The sequence below is a fragment of the Tachypleus tridentatus genome, chromosome 4 (genome assembly GCF_004210375.1).
Source record: "Tachypleus tridentatus isolate NWPU-2018 chromosome 4, ASM421037v1, whole genome shotgun sequence".
Lineage (NCBI taxonomy): Eukaryota > Metazoa > Arthropoda > Merostomata > Xiphosura > Limulidae > Tachypleus > Tachypleus tridentatus.
In genome coordinates, this window is record NC_134828.1 from 104,502,301 (window position 1) to 104,515,293 (window position 12,993).

The following is a 12,993-nucleotide window of genomic DNA, read 5'->3' on the forward strand; positions in this document are numbered from 1 at the left end:
TTTATTAAGTGAAATAGATGAAATCCTTTTTGAAATTAGATTATTTCAAACTCATAAACAGGAGGCCAGCTATTTATTTAAACAATTACTCCCTATACATTCTTTTGGCTTATGTTCAGCAGTATACAACTCCATCAACAATATTCTGATAAATTTACATTTTATGTGATGTAAGCTACACTTATAAAAAAAGTAACTTGTGCCTAACCATTTCTATAATACAAAACAGAAATGTGACAAATAACCAAAATTACTAAACTATAAACATCAAATTTAGTCATTTACTGGAGTAGTTTGTTAAAAAAATGGCACTTTTACCCGATGTGTAATATTTCTGTATTAAAAGGCTGAAATTTTACGACTATTACATGTAAAAACATGTAGTTTAAACTATAAATAGTCTGTTTGATTCTCCTAAGTTCCTAGGATAGTGACATGTTCATTCTTTTATGCATTCATGTACAGTACCTATTTCTTTACATTTTCTATTTTAAAATAACTTACAAAGGTGAAAAGTCCATTCTCACAGTTTTACTAACATTTAGTTTACATAATGACTAGAAGAAAATGGTAAATATTATTACCTAAATTTACACACTAAGTCATCAATGAACTAGAGTTTCGACTATCATCTATAATCATTTGGTGAAGGTGGCGTGCCACAACTGTTTCGACTGCCTGGTGTCGAGGAATCTGCTGTTGTAGGTTCACTTTCAGCCATTTGTCGGAGCCTGGTCCATATATCAAGAGAAGAAGAATTGGGAGAAGATGGACCACTGCTGGATACAAATGATGGAGGTCCACTCCATACCATACCTTAAATATTAAAACAACCATAATTTATTAGAAGGAAAATAACAAAACTGTCACCAAAACTTCCTAATTTACTTAGAAATATTCATTTTCATGAAAAATAAAAATAAAAACAATTGTAACAAAATTAAAGTTCTCCAAAGACAAAGTACACTTTTTCAATAACCTTCAAAATATCATACACCTAAAGGATAATTAGATGATAAACAATTTAGTTTTACATGAATGCAAAACTCTCACCTCATGTTTTATACTCTAATACTGAAAATGTGTGGACTCAACACTATTATCAGAGATTTCAGATTTTCAAACCAGATAATAGTGTTATTAAATAACAGATGGAAAAGTGTGACTGTCCTTTGTACAATAGAAATCTTAAGGATTTGGGGACTGAAGAAAAAAACAACAAATTCTATAGCTTAGCATGTTTATAACACTGCAAAAAAACAGATTTACTGTCAGTAGCAAAGAAAACATTTTAGGGTAGTAAGAATTATGTGTTGTTATATACAGATACACAATAGTGTGATCTGAAACCAAAAGATGTAAATATGTTTCCTTCTTATGATCCCTCCTTGAACAATTGGTGATTTTAATAAGTTACATATAACTTTAGTATTCTTCTTGTATCCTCAGATAGAATTGAGATTGTAAAAGCTGATATTTATGCTTTAGCACTAAATTATATTGAAATATCTTCATGCCAGATAGCTAGATGCACATGTTTAACTCTGTTGCATCTGGTTAAGCACAGACCACCTCAGTGCAAAACTGGATTAAGAAAGTTATAAAAGATAAACTTGTGGTCATTTTCCACATTAAAAACAATACTACAAAGTCAAAATTTATTCAAAAAATTTATTTTATTTTAAAGATATTTATATCATTATCAATTACAGATTCTTATTTCAGAGAGCTCCAAATGAGAACGTTAGTACTAGTAAATTTCCTGAACTTCTATGAGTATAATTGGGCATTTCTAGTCTCCAAGGAGGAAAATCATACCAGTTTTGGATCAAATGGCACTAATTTTATTCTTTTAACTTGAATAAAAGTGTAATTTTATAGATTTAAGCCAATTACTATTTCTCAATCTTAGATTCTACAGTGTAATATCTCAGCTATGAGAAGTTGCAGGCTACTGATCTAAGCATGTCAGGAAATCTATTTTTCCCTTCTGTTGACTTTTAAAAGTAATTAAGACTTCCAGTTCAGTGGATATTTGGGAAGAGATTGGAATGAAGTGGTAAAAGCTTGGCTTGATGATATACTGCAAAAAGAAAAGATGTTTTAAAAAAACTTTCTGCTACAATTACAGTCCCGACATTTAAAAAAAAAGTTTTTTTTATTTTATGCTTTATTTGAATTATGATCTTCAAGCAATATAAGAAAAAAAAGAGAAGTTTAATTAAATTACAGGTTGCACTCAACCACATCAAGTTTTATTTTGCTTACAAAGGTGCTGTGTTAAGCCTTATTTACATCAGGCCATATCTGTTCAAGTCGCAGCTTGGATAGACAAAGAAAATTGTTGAGAAGTGTAAAAAGATAAATGAATGGATATAAAATAGTTTAAAACTTGTTACATACACTGAGTTAAATATTTTCATTAACAATTTGAAGAAAAGGTTGGCTTTATTACAATTTGGGTATGTTGAAAAGTTATTTTTATGTATGACAGCAACAGTAAAACTGTGAATACTGTTTTGTAAGTCAAAATGACGATAAAATTTACACAAATATATATTAAAAACTGTATTGGAAAATTTTAAAGGAATGTAGATAGACATAAAAATCAGTAAATGAAATATACAAGAAAGGAAAGCATTTTTAATTTTATTAAAAAGAAAAACCTACCACAGTGAAATGTTTTTGAAATTTCAACCTTATAAGTTCATACAAATATGAAAATTTGGAATTTTACTTGCAGAAGCTGCATAATATTTAGAAATAATTCAGAAGTTTCAAAAAATGTCACCCATTACGTTTTACACATTGCTATACAAGAAGTGTAACAAATCATTGGACCTGCTCCTGACAGACGTAATGAAATAAGAGTTTCATAATGGATATGTTGGTTAAATTACAAACCACCATTAGCAATCACTGATATGTGTAACAGAAACAAAAATGCAAGGTCACTGACCCTGCTTAGTGGCATCTTGTACATCTTTCCAATGAGAAGCTATGACTAAAGAGCAGAGAAAGAACAAACGTATGGGTGATTGGCCAAGAAATATTGTAAATTTAATGGAGTGATTCTTAACTTGATTGCTTTGTAAATGATCATTCAACAATAGGAGTCTTTACATATTACCTAAGTGGAATTTAGTTAAATATCAAATGTTTTTAATACTGATACATTTATATAGAAATAGGTTATATACTGATCAGAAGTCAGTTATGTAAATTATTTCATGCAAGCTGTGTCATCAAGGATAACTGAACTGTGTTTTTAAGCATGCATGCAAATTATAGTATGTTTTTAGGTATAAAGAATGCACACCTTCCTATCTTCCAAATCTTTTATCTGAATATAAATGATCTAATGTTTTTACACTATACAGGTTCCACCACATGGTGGTTACCAGTTTGCATAGAAGAAACATGGAAACACAAGATCCATGTAATTTTAAAGTATTAAGAGGCAAGCACTGAACAAATATATTGAGAGAACATCTAAACTTTTAACTAAGGCCAATAATGAATAAGAACTGTGAATGTGTATTAATTAATAGATTAAAACAGAAGTAAACCAAGAAAAACAGTGATAACAATACATTAACTTCATCATATATAGATCAACGACACGTAAATAAATCAGTTATATTCTGTGACTGTTAGTACGATTCTAAATCTACAGAGATATGACACAAACCTATCTAGCATACAAGGCAAAGTGCATTCACTGTACTGGACAAATGCCTCCATAACGTAACTTCAGGCTGGAGGAGCGAGTGTTCTGCCCAAAAAAACTTTTGTACTGCGAGTGTTTAATAATAAATGGCTAAAGAACATAATATTTAAAAAGGAAAAAAAAGGAGCCCTTCATGTTTTCCATACAACTGAAATACTTTCAGAGCATAGCACTTGGAGTAGGAACAGTCTCTTAACTAATACATTAATTCGATCAAGACCATTGCCTTCATCTACAATGTGAAGGCTGTGATTAGGAAAGAGAATCTTCCAACCCAAGAAATACTGCAATGAAACTAGAAGTGTCTTAACCTATTAACACAATAAACACAGACTTGTATATGAAGAAGGTACACAAGACTAAAATAAAATTAATGGTCATTAGAAAGATGGCTAAAAAGAACTGAAATGATGGCAGATCTATATATAATTATTAAACTCCACTGATGTTGGAAGTTACAGAACTAAGACATCAGCCAGTTTTTGAAAGACTGTACAAGTGAAACAACACTAACACTGCTGTTCCACAAAGTTTAACCTCTTGAATGAGAGCCACCGTTATGATGTACACCCTTGTGCAAATTAATTGAAACAAGACAGAAAATTACAATATTTTCAATTTTTTTGCATTTTATTTCTGAGAATCCAAAAATTACTCACAAATTAATACATGATATGACCACCTTTATTTTTCAGAAGATCATTAATCCACTTTGGCATCGAGTTCATGAGTTGACTGCAATCTTTACTAATTTTTAATCACAGTACCACACCTCAATTATGGCCTCAATTAGCTTATTTTTTCGTAGTACGCAATTTTGAATGACGTAATATTCCTCAAAATTTCGTCATATATCCCAAAAATAGATCAACCGTACCACAAAACATAGCTGATGATGTCGCCTGTGTGAAAAAATGACTATTAAAAGAAATCAGAGGGTCCAGCGAGCCTACACTGACCGCCATGCTGAAAATATTGTAAAATGACCATTTGTTTCAATTAATTTGCACAAGGGTGTATGGTAAACAAATTAGTTAAGTTTGTCTGCACAACCATATTATAGTATCTATTAATGTCTGAATGATGAGAAAGGATTATATCGTCACTGTAATGTTAACATTAACCACTTCTCTTATTTACAGTAATTTTTCTTATATTCTTAAAAGTTTATAATGCAAACTTATAAAACTAAAGCTTGTTTGAATGAGTAAGTTGTTTATCTTATACTGACTTATCTATAAAGAAATACTTCATAAACAAAGTACCTGATGGTTAAAGTTAATACATTAATTCAAAAATCTTGTATCTTTATGCATTACACATAAAATATCTTTTAAACCAAACAGTGAATCACCATACATTATTAAAAAGAAGTTAAACATGAGGATACAGTTTTGATCATATATATTACACTAGTCATGACAAGTTCTTGAATATTACAGCTGTTCCCTAACATTCATACTTGTTAACTTACTTTGATGCAGGAGAACTCTGCAGTTTCCCATCAGTGTATGACTCTTCCTTATAGAAGGTTAAAAACAAAGACTGCATTTTATCTGTACAATTTATTGACAATATCTGCCTGGATGTAGAAATAATCACAATAATTGAAACTAAAATATCGTCTATTCCTACATTCCAGCCAGATGTACATAATAACAGTTTGAAAACTAGTACTAAACAGGTTTATATGATTAACTGCTTAGCACACAATGGTCCAAAGTTAACATCAGAAACTTCTATTTTGATAACTATTACTCTTATCAATATGCTTTTGTCCTCTTTTGGGAAAAAAAATATTTAAAATCTTGTATTCAAGTTTAAAGGAAAACTTACTGCTTGATGGAGATATAATAGGTAGAATAGCTGGTTGGCTCATATAAGAGTAATTAAGGAAAGCTGATGAACAAACAGTCGATGGTACTTTAGGTAGGGAAGAAAGAGGCATTCTTACAATAGCTGTAGTCATTCGTTCTAGAAAGTTATCCAGTTGACTGAGAGACAGAGCATTGTGGAGGGTCTCCAGTGGACGGATAGATGGCAAATTCATGTAACCATCTAAATACAAAAAAATATTGTATGGAATGTTATATTCACTGAAGGCAATAATAGCATTTTTGATAAAAAAACTGGAGTGAAAAATATTTTTTCATATGTAAGAAAAACTGGAAAAAACAACAAACTTGTACAACAATGTACACTTACAAAAGTTTGTTTGTGTATGCAAAAATACCTTTTTATTTTAGAAACATTTCATTGAATGAGTGAAATTTTAGCTCATTCAATTACATACACTGATAATGAGAAAATCAGATTAACCCTTTCACTATGGGTCATAGGTTAAAGGCCACGTCATCACGTTTGTTGACTTTAATTCAAAATTATATGGAACTACTATTTTATGAATTTATGTCAATAAGTTTGGAATCAAATTGTAGATTATAACTCAAACTTTAATATTATATGTGTGTTAATTTCTTAACTTACAAGTAAATATTAAAAAAATACATCCAAATATAGATTTTAGTGAGCTGTGCTATGTTGAATACAGTTCTGTTGAAAATTAGATGTTTGTGATGTCAAAATACAAATTATATAATTTTGTGTAAATTAAAAACAAGTTATTAGTATTTACAAGCTAGAACATAAAATAAGAACCTAATATATTTTCATGTTTCCAAGATATGGCTTATGTAATGAATCAATTATGGTGGCCACATTCAACTCTTTACATTTTTTGAAACGGTCCCTTGTATACTTTTATTACAGTATATGACATGAATTGAATAACCAATTAACAGTTTAGAATGGCCCCAGAGTGGTTTTCTGAGCCATTTTAATCTTTGAAAAGGTGACCACATTTTTTCAATACAAGATTTCAATGAGATAGTGTGTGTCTTTAGTGTGATAGAAGTTTCACATTTGTACAAAATCTAAATACATCTTGGCTAATTAAGCTTAATAAATTATAGTAGAATATTACAGTATCACCATAGTTATTTATGATTTTTTTGGTTATTCAGCTGTATATATAAAACCTAAAACAATTTTGTTTGATATCCTCTACATGAAAAATTTTAAAAGGCTTAGCATTCTATGTCCAGCAGCAACTGAATACAAAGTACACAGCAAGAAGAGATAATTGTTTGATTTACTTTTTGATTTATTGTTCTATATTTCAGGAAAAATAACTTTAATCATTTTTCTTCTAAATAATATTAATATATAAACATATGTATAATGTATAATAATTGAAATGTGATTGTATGTTACAAAATACTAGTCCAGTAAAACACAGCCAAGATGCAGAAAACTAAAGGTCAGTTTTAGGTCACTGGATACGTGACCTGAGTGAAAGTGTACCGCTTCAGTGCAAGTTATGTAATGTTAGACAGGCATGACTAGAACGTCAATATAATAAAAACTAAAAAACATGTCTTTAAACTTGTGGTAATAAGTGTATGTGCAGCAGTAACTATTCAAACTTGTTTAGTAAGGTTGTTGTTATAACAGTATACATGCAGCAGTAACTATTCAAACTTGTTCAGTAAGTTTGTGGTTATAACAGTATACATGCAGCAGTAACTATTCAAACTTGTTCAGTAAGATTGTGGTTATAACAGTATACATGCAGCAGTAACTATTCAAACTTGTTCAGTAAGATTGTGGTTATAACAGTATACATGCAGCAGTAACTATTCAAACTTGTTCAGTAAGATTGTGGTTATTATAACAGTATACATGCAGCAGTAACTATTCAAACTTGTTCAGTAAGATTGTGGTTATAACAGTATACATGCAGCAGTAACTATTCAAACTTGTTCAGTAAGATTGTGGTTATAACAGTATACATGCAGCAGTAACTATTCAAACTTGTTCAGTAAGATTGTGGTTATAACAGTATACATGCAGCAGTAACTATTCAAACTTGTTCAGTAAGATTGTGGTTATAACAGTATACATGCAGCAGTAACTATTCAAACTTGTTCAGTAAGATTGTGGTTATAACAGTATACATGCAGCAGTAACTATTCAAACTTGTTCAGTAAGATTGTGGTTATAACAGTATACATGCAGCAGTAACTATTCAAGTTTGTTTAATAGGATTGTGGTTATAATAGTATACATGCAGTAGTAACTATTCAAGCTTGTTTAATAGGATTGTGGTTATAACAGTATACATGCAGCAGTAACTATTCAAACTTGTTCAGTAAGATTGTGGTTATAACAGTATATATGCAGCAGTAACTATTCAAGTTTGTTTAATAGGATTGTGGTTATAATAGTACACATGCAGTAGTAACTATTCAAGCTTGTTTAATAGGATTGTGGTTATAATAGTATACATGCAGTAGTAACTATTCAAGCTTGTTTAATAAAATTGTGGTTATAACAGTATACATGCAGCAGTAACTATTCAAGCTTGTTCAGTAAGATTGTGGTTATAACAGTATACATGCAGCAGTAACTATTCAAACTTGTTCAGTAAGATTGTGGTTATAACAATGTACATGCAGCAGTAACTATTCAAACTTGTTCAGTAAGATTGTGGTTATAACAGTATACATGCAGCAGTAACTATTCAAACTTGTTCAGTAAGATTGTGGTTATAACAGTATACATGCAGCAGTAACTATTCAAACTTGTTCAGTAAGATTGTGGTTATAACAGTATACATGCAGCAGTAACTATTCAAACTTGTTCAGTAAGATTGTGGTTATAACAGTATACATGCAGCAGTAACTATTCAAACTTGTTCAGTAAGATTGTGGTTATAACAGTATACATGCAGCAGTAACTATTCAAACTTGTTCAGTAAGATTGTGGTTATAACAGTATACATGCAGCAGTAACTATTCAAGCTTGTTCAGTAAGATTGTGGTTATAACAATGTACATGCAGCAGTAACTATTCAAGCTTGTTCAGTAAGATTGTGGTTATAACAATGTACATGCAGCAGTAACTATTCAAGCTTGTTCAGTAAGATTGTGGTTATAACAATGTACATGCAGCAGTAACTATTCAAGCTTGTTCAGTAAGATTGTGGTTATAACAATGTACATGCAGCAGTAACTATTCAAGCTTGTTCAGTAAGATTGTGGTTATAACAATGTACATGCAGCAGTAACTATTCAAGCTTGTTTAATAAGATTGTGGTTATAACAGCATACAAGCAGCAATAACTATTCAAGCTTGTTTAGTTAATAAATAATAATTTATAATAAAGTTTATAAGAAAACAGCTTACCTGAAGCACAAGGAGGAACAGCATTCTTTAACTCTGGAGCACTGGTAGAGCCACTGATGACTGCTGTGCTAAATAGGCTAGCAGCAGGTCCACCCAGATGTAAAAATCCTGAAAATGAGAAAAATTACTTACGATTTATAAAATATATATCAATTTTACCAACAACTCTGTATGTTTTTTTTTATGCTGTTGGGTTGACTTTTTTTTATAAATGCTAATATACAGGTCAGCAAAAAAGTGTAAAGATACTATTCATTTAATTTTTTGGAGACTACTTTTTAAAATTTTAACTCAAACATTTTTTTATTTTACTAGGTGGAATTTAAATATGATGTTGAGGTATGTAGTCTAGAAATTTCCTAATCATATAGATTTGATGAGACACGTATAGGACATCTCAAAATTTTTAAGAGACTTGATGAAAAATAAATACTTTACAAAAACACTAACACTAGTGGCTAAAAAAAAATTACAGGACTTTCCAGGACCAAACAATCATTTTCAAGGACTTAATTTATTGTTTCTAACAGAATATGAACTATAACAAAATTGAAAAATCAGTGTTATTGGATATACACCACTGTCTAAGTCTGATGTGAATGTTATGATTTAGGTAGTTTAAGTATAGTTTGCATACACCTAATAGAATTGGAGATTCATACACTTTCCAATACTTTAAAACAACCAGAAGTAACTATTTAAACTGATATGATAGATACTTTAGGATTAAAAGTATAAGTTTCTATGAATAGACAATAAATATTTCAATCCCATTAATAAATGACCATGGTTAGCTAAACACAGAGAAACCTTAGCAGTTAAGCCTTTATGAAGTACTGCATATCTTCCTGGCATAAAGTTTGAGTTTCCAAACATCTGATCAAGGTTGTTGCAACAGAGACTTCTGATATGGAAGAGGTAGAAGTGGATATTTCTGCAAATACTGGAAAAGCAGAAATCACATTTACCCTAACCAATAAGATGCTATCAAGAGAATTCAACAGGGAGTAGAACAAAACACAGTCAGAACCTGGGGTAAAAGCTGAATCGAGGGAAAAAGGTGTACACATGTAAACTTGTCTAATCCTGATTGAACACATCTACTACTAGTGTTTGAGAATACGGTATTGGAGACCACAAAAACTATAGTTGAGAATTCCATTGAGTTGCAAAGGCATCAATTGTTAGAGATTCAAAGTGAGATCAAATCCATTGAAAATCCTTGTGATGTAGCATCCACACTGTTGAAAGAAACAAATTTGGTCAAGACATGTGATGTGCAATTAAATTCATCACTCCTGAAACAAGACATGTTAAAAAGACTGATGATGGAATGGGAATAAACCAAGTTCAAAGGTACAGAAAGAATTTTTGAGAATGTGTGCTTTCTTGATGAGAAATTTGAGATACAACTATGGAAATGTATCATGACAATTTGTCCTTTCAAAAGAGGCAGACCTTGAACCATTGACTGATCTACTGTGAGAAGTTTGAGGATGTTGATATGGAAAATAGACACATCTTCTAAGTACCCTAGAACTCTTTATCTAGAAGATAAACTCCACATCTTTGAAGAAGTGCATTTGTGAGCAGACAGATCTCGGGATGAGGTGGTGGAATGAGTGCCCCAGCAGTAGTGTTCCTTTTATCCAACTACCATTCACAATTGATGATGTTGCTACTGAGTAATGAGACAGGTTGATCCAAAGGACTGAAATGCATGATCCATTGGTTGACCAGTGACCACTGAAGGAATCTCATATGGTCTAGCACCAAAGAAATGAAAGGTTCAAGTACGTCCCCAAAAGCCTAATTATTCTCTCCATAGCTTAAACCCTGAGAGGGGTTGGCTGAGCACAACTAAAGTACAGACACAAAAGATTTTTTTTCGTTATATAAGAAAGTACAATTTTGAAAAGAACATGAGAGTGTTGTTCTGCTAATTAATGGGAAGGAGCCAGTCATCCACATAATGCACAAACCCAACGAATGCAGGTAACAAAATACAAACCTTGAACAATTCTGCAGACAGTGTAACGTGCTGATGTAAGACCAAAAGAAAAAGCCTGTAACTGTAACATCTGACCCTTGTTCACAAACTTGCTATTGGGAATATGGAGATAGCCATCAGTAATATTGAACTTGGCTGCTAAGACCCCTGGTGCAAAGTGCCATTGCAGGGAGAGAGAAAATTCCATACTGAAGTGAGAAGGCTCTAAGAATTGGTTGAGTTTAGATAAATTGATGATTGGATGCTAATCTCCTATCTTCTTGGGTACCATGGATAAATGGGAATAAAACTATGGAATAATGGGATTCACCCCCTCTCTGGCTTTTTGACTAACAACTCTCTTATGGCCTCAGAATGAAGCTTCACTCACTGTGGATATATGGGAGGTGAAAAGGCAACAGGTTGAGCAGACAATAGTAAAAGTGATGTAAATTGAATGACCAACCCTAAAGCTATTACTTGGATATTAACTATCCAGGAGGTGATGTAACTTCACACACAATGCTCCTCTGCCCCTGGGATAATTACAAACACTGTTGTCATTGATCCATTTGAGCCAGAAATCCTTGAGAACATGATTGACCCTATTACGAAAATAAAGGAGGATTAGAAAACATGGTGGGCTGGTATTTTTAAATTACAGCCCAAAAAATGACAAGCTGAGAATGATAAAGACAAATGTAAGTAAACAGTATAAATTCAGGATTGTAACATCTCTGGAAATCCAGCAAATAGCATGGAAGAGAGAAAAGAAGCTTCCTGTAACTTCCAAAAGTGAAAGATGGTAAATAAAATGTCTCTAACCAATAAATCCCAACAGCAGAACAACCAGAAAACCAAATAAAGAATGGGAGAAGACAACCTGACCAAGGTAGAAGTAACAAAAATCCAACTCATCCTTAAATTGCTCAGAGGAACATTGATAACCTTCCTACAAAAGTTAGATTGAAGATAATGCCTCAGGACAGTCATGAGTGTAAGATGAATATGAGAAATCTGCAATCTGTTTGAAGTGATCATAGGTTTCAATCTAGACCCTTCTCCTGTTGCTGACAACCCAAAGTATGCTGGTGCAATTAGTGTGGGAGACAAAGCAGAGCTGTCTCTTCATGTAACTAAGCAGTAAATCTCACATCATGAACAGAAATATCTGAAGAAGGAGGAAAAACCAAGTAGTCATTTGCTATCCTTTCTGCTAACACAAAAGTAAAATGCAATTTGACAGGCTTCAAAAATTTAACAAACACTATCAACCAACTGAAGAAAAGAGGCTGGAGGTGGCTGCTCAAAATGAACCTCTGTAGAGGCTGACCTATTAAAGACAGAGCTGGAAAAAGGAAGTCTAAATTCCTGTCAGTTGTTCCAGGGTCATTTGTAAAAGCTGCCTCAGCAGGTCAATATATTCTTCTCAAACAAGTCATCAACTTCAAGTACCTGTGTGTAATAATCAGCTAAAAAGGCAACTATAACAAAAAGATTCATATTATACTTAGGATAGCAAAATCAGTAGTCAAGTCCATCACATCCTTCTGGTCACTTGGCAAAGATATTAACCAGCTGATAGCAATTTATGGCTGTGAAAGTTGAACACTTAAAAGGTTGCACAAAGCAATGAAAGCCTTAAGTTTACTACAAGTCACACTACCACTAACTAAAACTCCATGTATCCTACTAATCTAGAAACAAACAAATATTTTCAGATCCTTTACAAACACTTGACTCTTAAATCCTTATGCTGATTCAAAAGTAAACACTGAATTTTATAATTTGAATCCCATAGGAGAAAGCTATTTTATACACAGTGCACTAATTACATTTTCAAACAAGGACTGAAAGTAAGAAAAACATTTTTCTGCATGTGTAGGTGTTTCGTCTTTAAACACGTTCATTAGGCAAAACATTTTCCTTTCAAATCGTTTAAAAAGTTTTTAAAGCTAACTCACATGAAAAGTGACTGCATAAAAGACAAATCATCTCAAAATTTATCACCGTGAAGTATAACCAG

The 12,993-nt window shown here is 31.9% G+C and overlaps 1 protein-coding gene across 50 annotated transcripts in view; it reads right to left on the reverse strand.

Annotated features, from left to right (window-relative positions):
- Window positions 1-56: 56 nt before the first annotated feature.
- Window positions 57-12,993, reverse strand: part of LOC143249819 (inositol hexakisphosphate and diphosphoinositol-pentakisphosphate kinase-like) — a 153,197-nt gene continuing 140,260 nt past the window's right edge. For all 50 annotated transcript variants that reach the window (XR_013027961.1, XR_013027962.1, XM_076500338.1 and 47 more), the window contains 3 exons: window positions 8,978-9,085; window positions 5,567-5,788; window positions 57-816 (listed from right to left, as the gene is read on the reverse strand). Coding sequence is in view for 48 of the 50 variants with exons in the window: in XM_076500338.1 (XP_076356453.1) it covers window positions 629-816; window positions 5,567-5,788; window positions 8,978-9,085 (518 nt within the window). In the remaining 2 variants the exon portion in view is untranslated. The remainder of the gene's footprint in view (window positions 817-5,566; window positions 5,789-8,977; window positions 9,086-12,993) is intronic.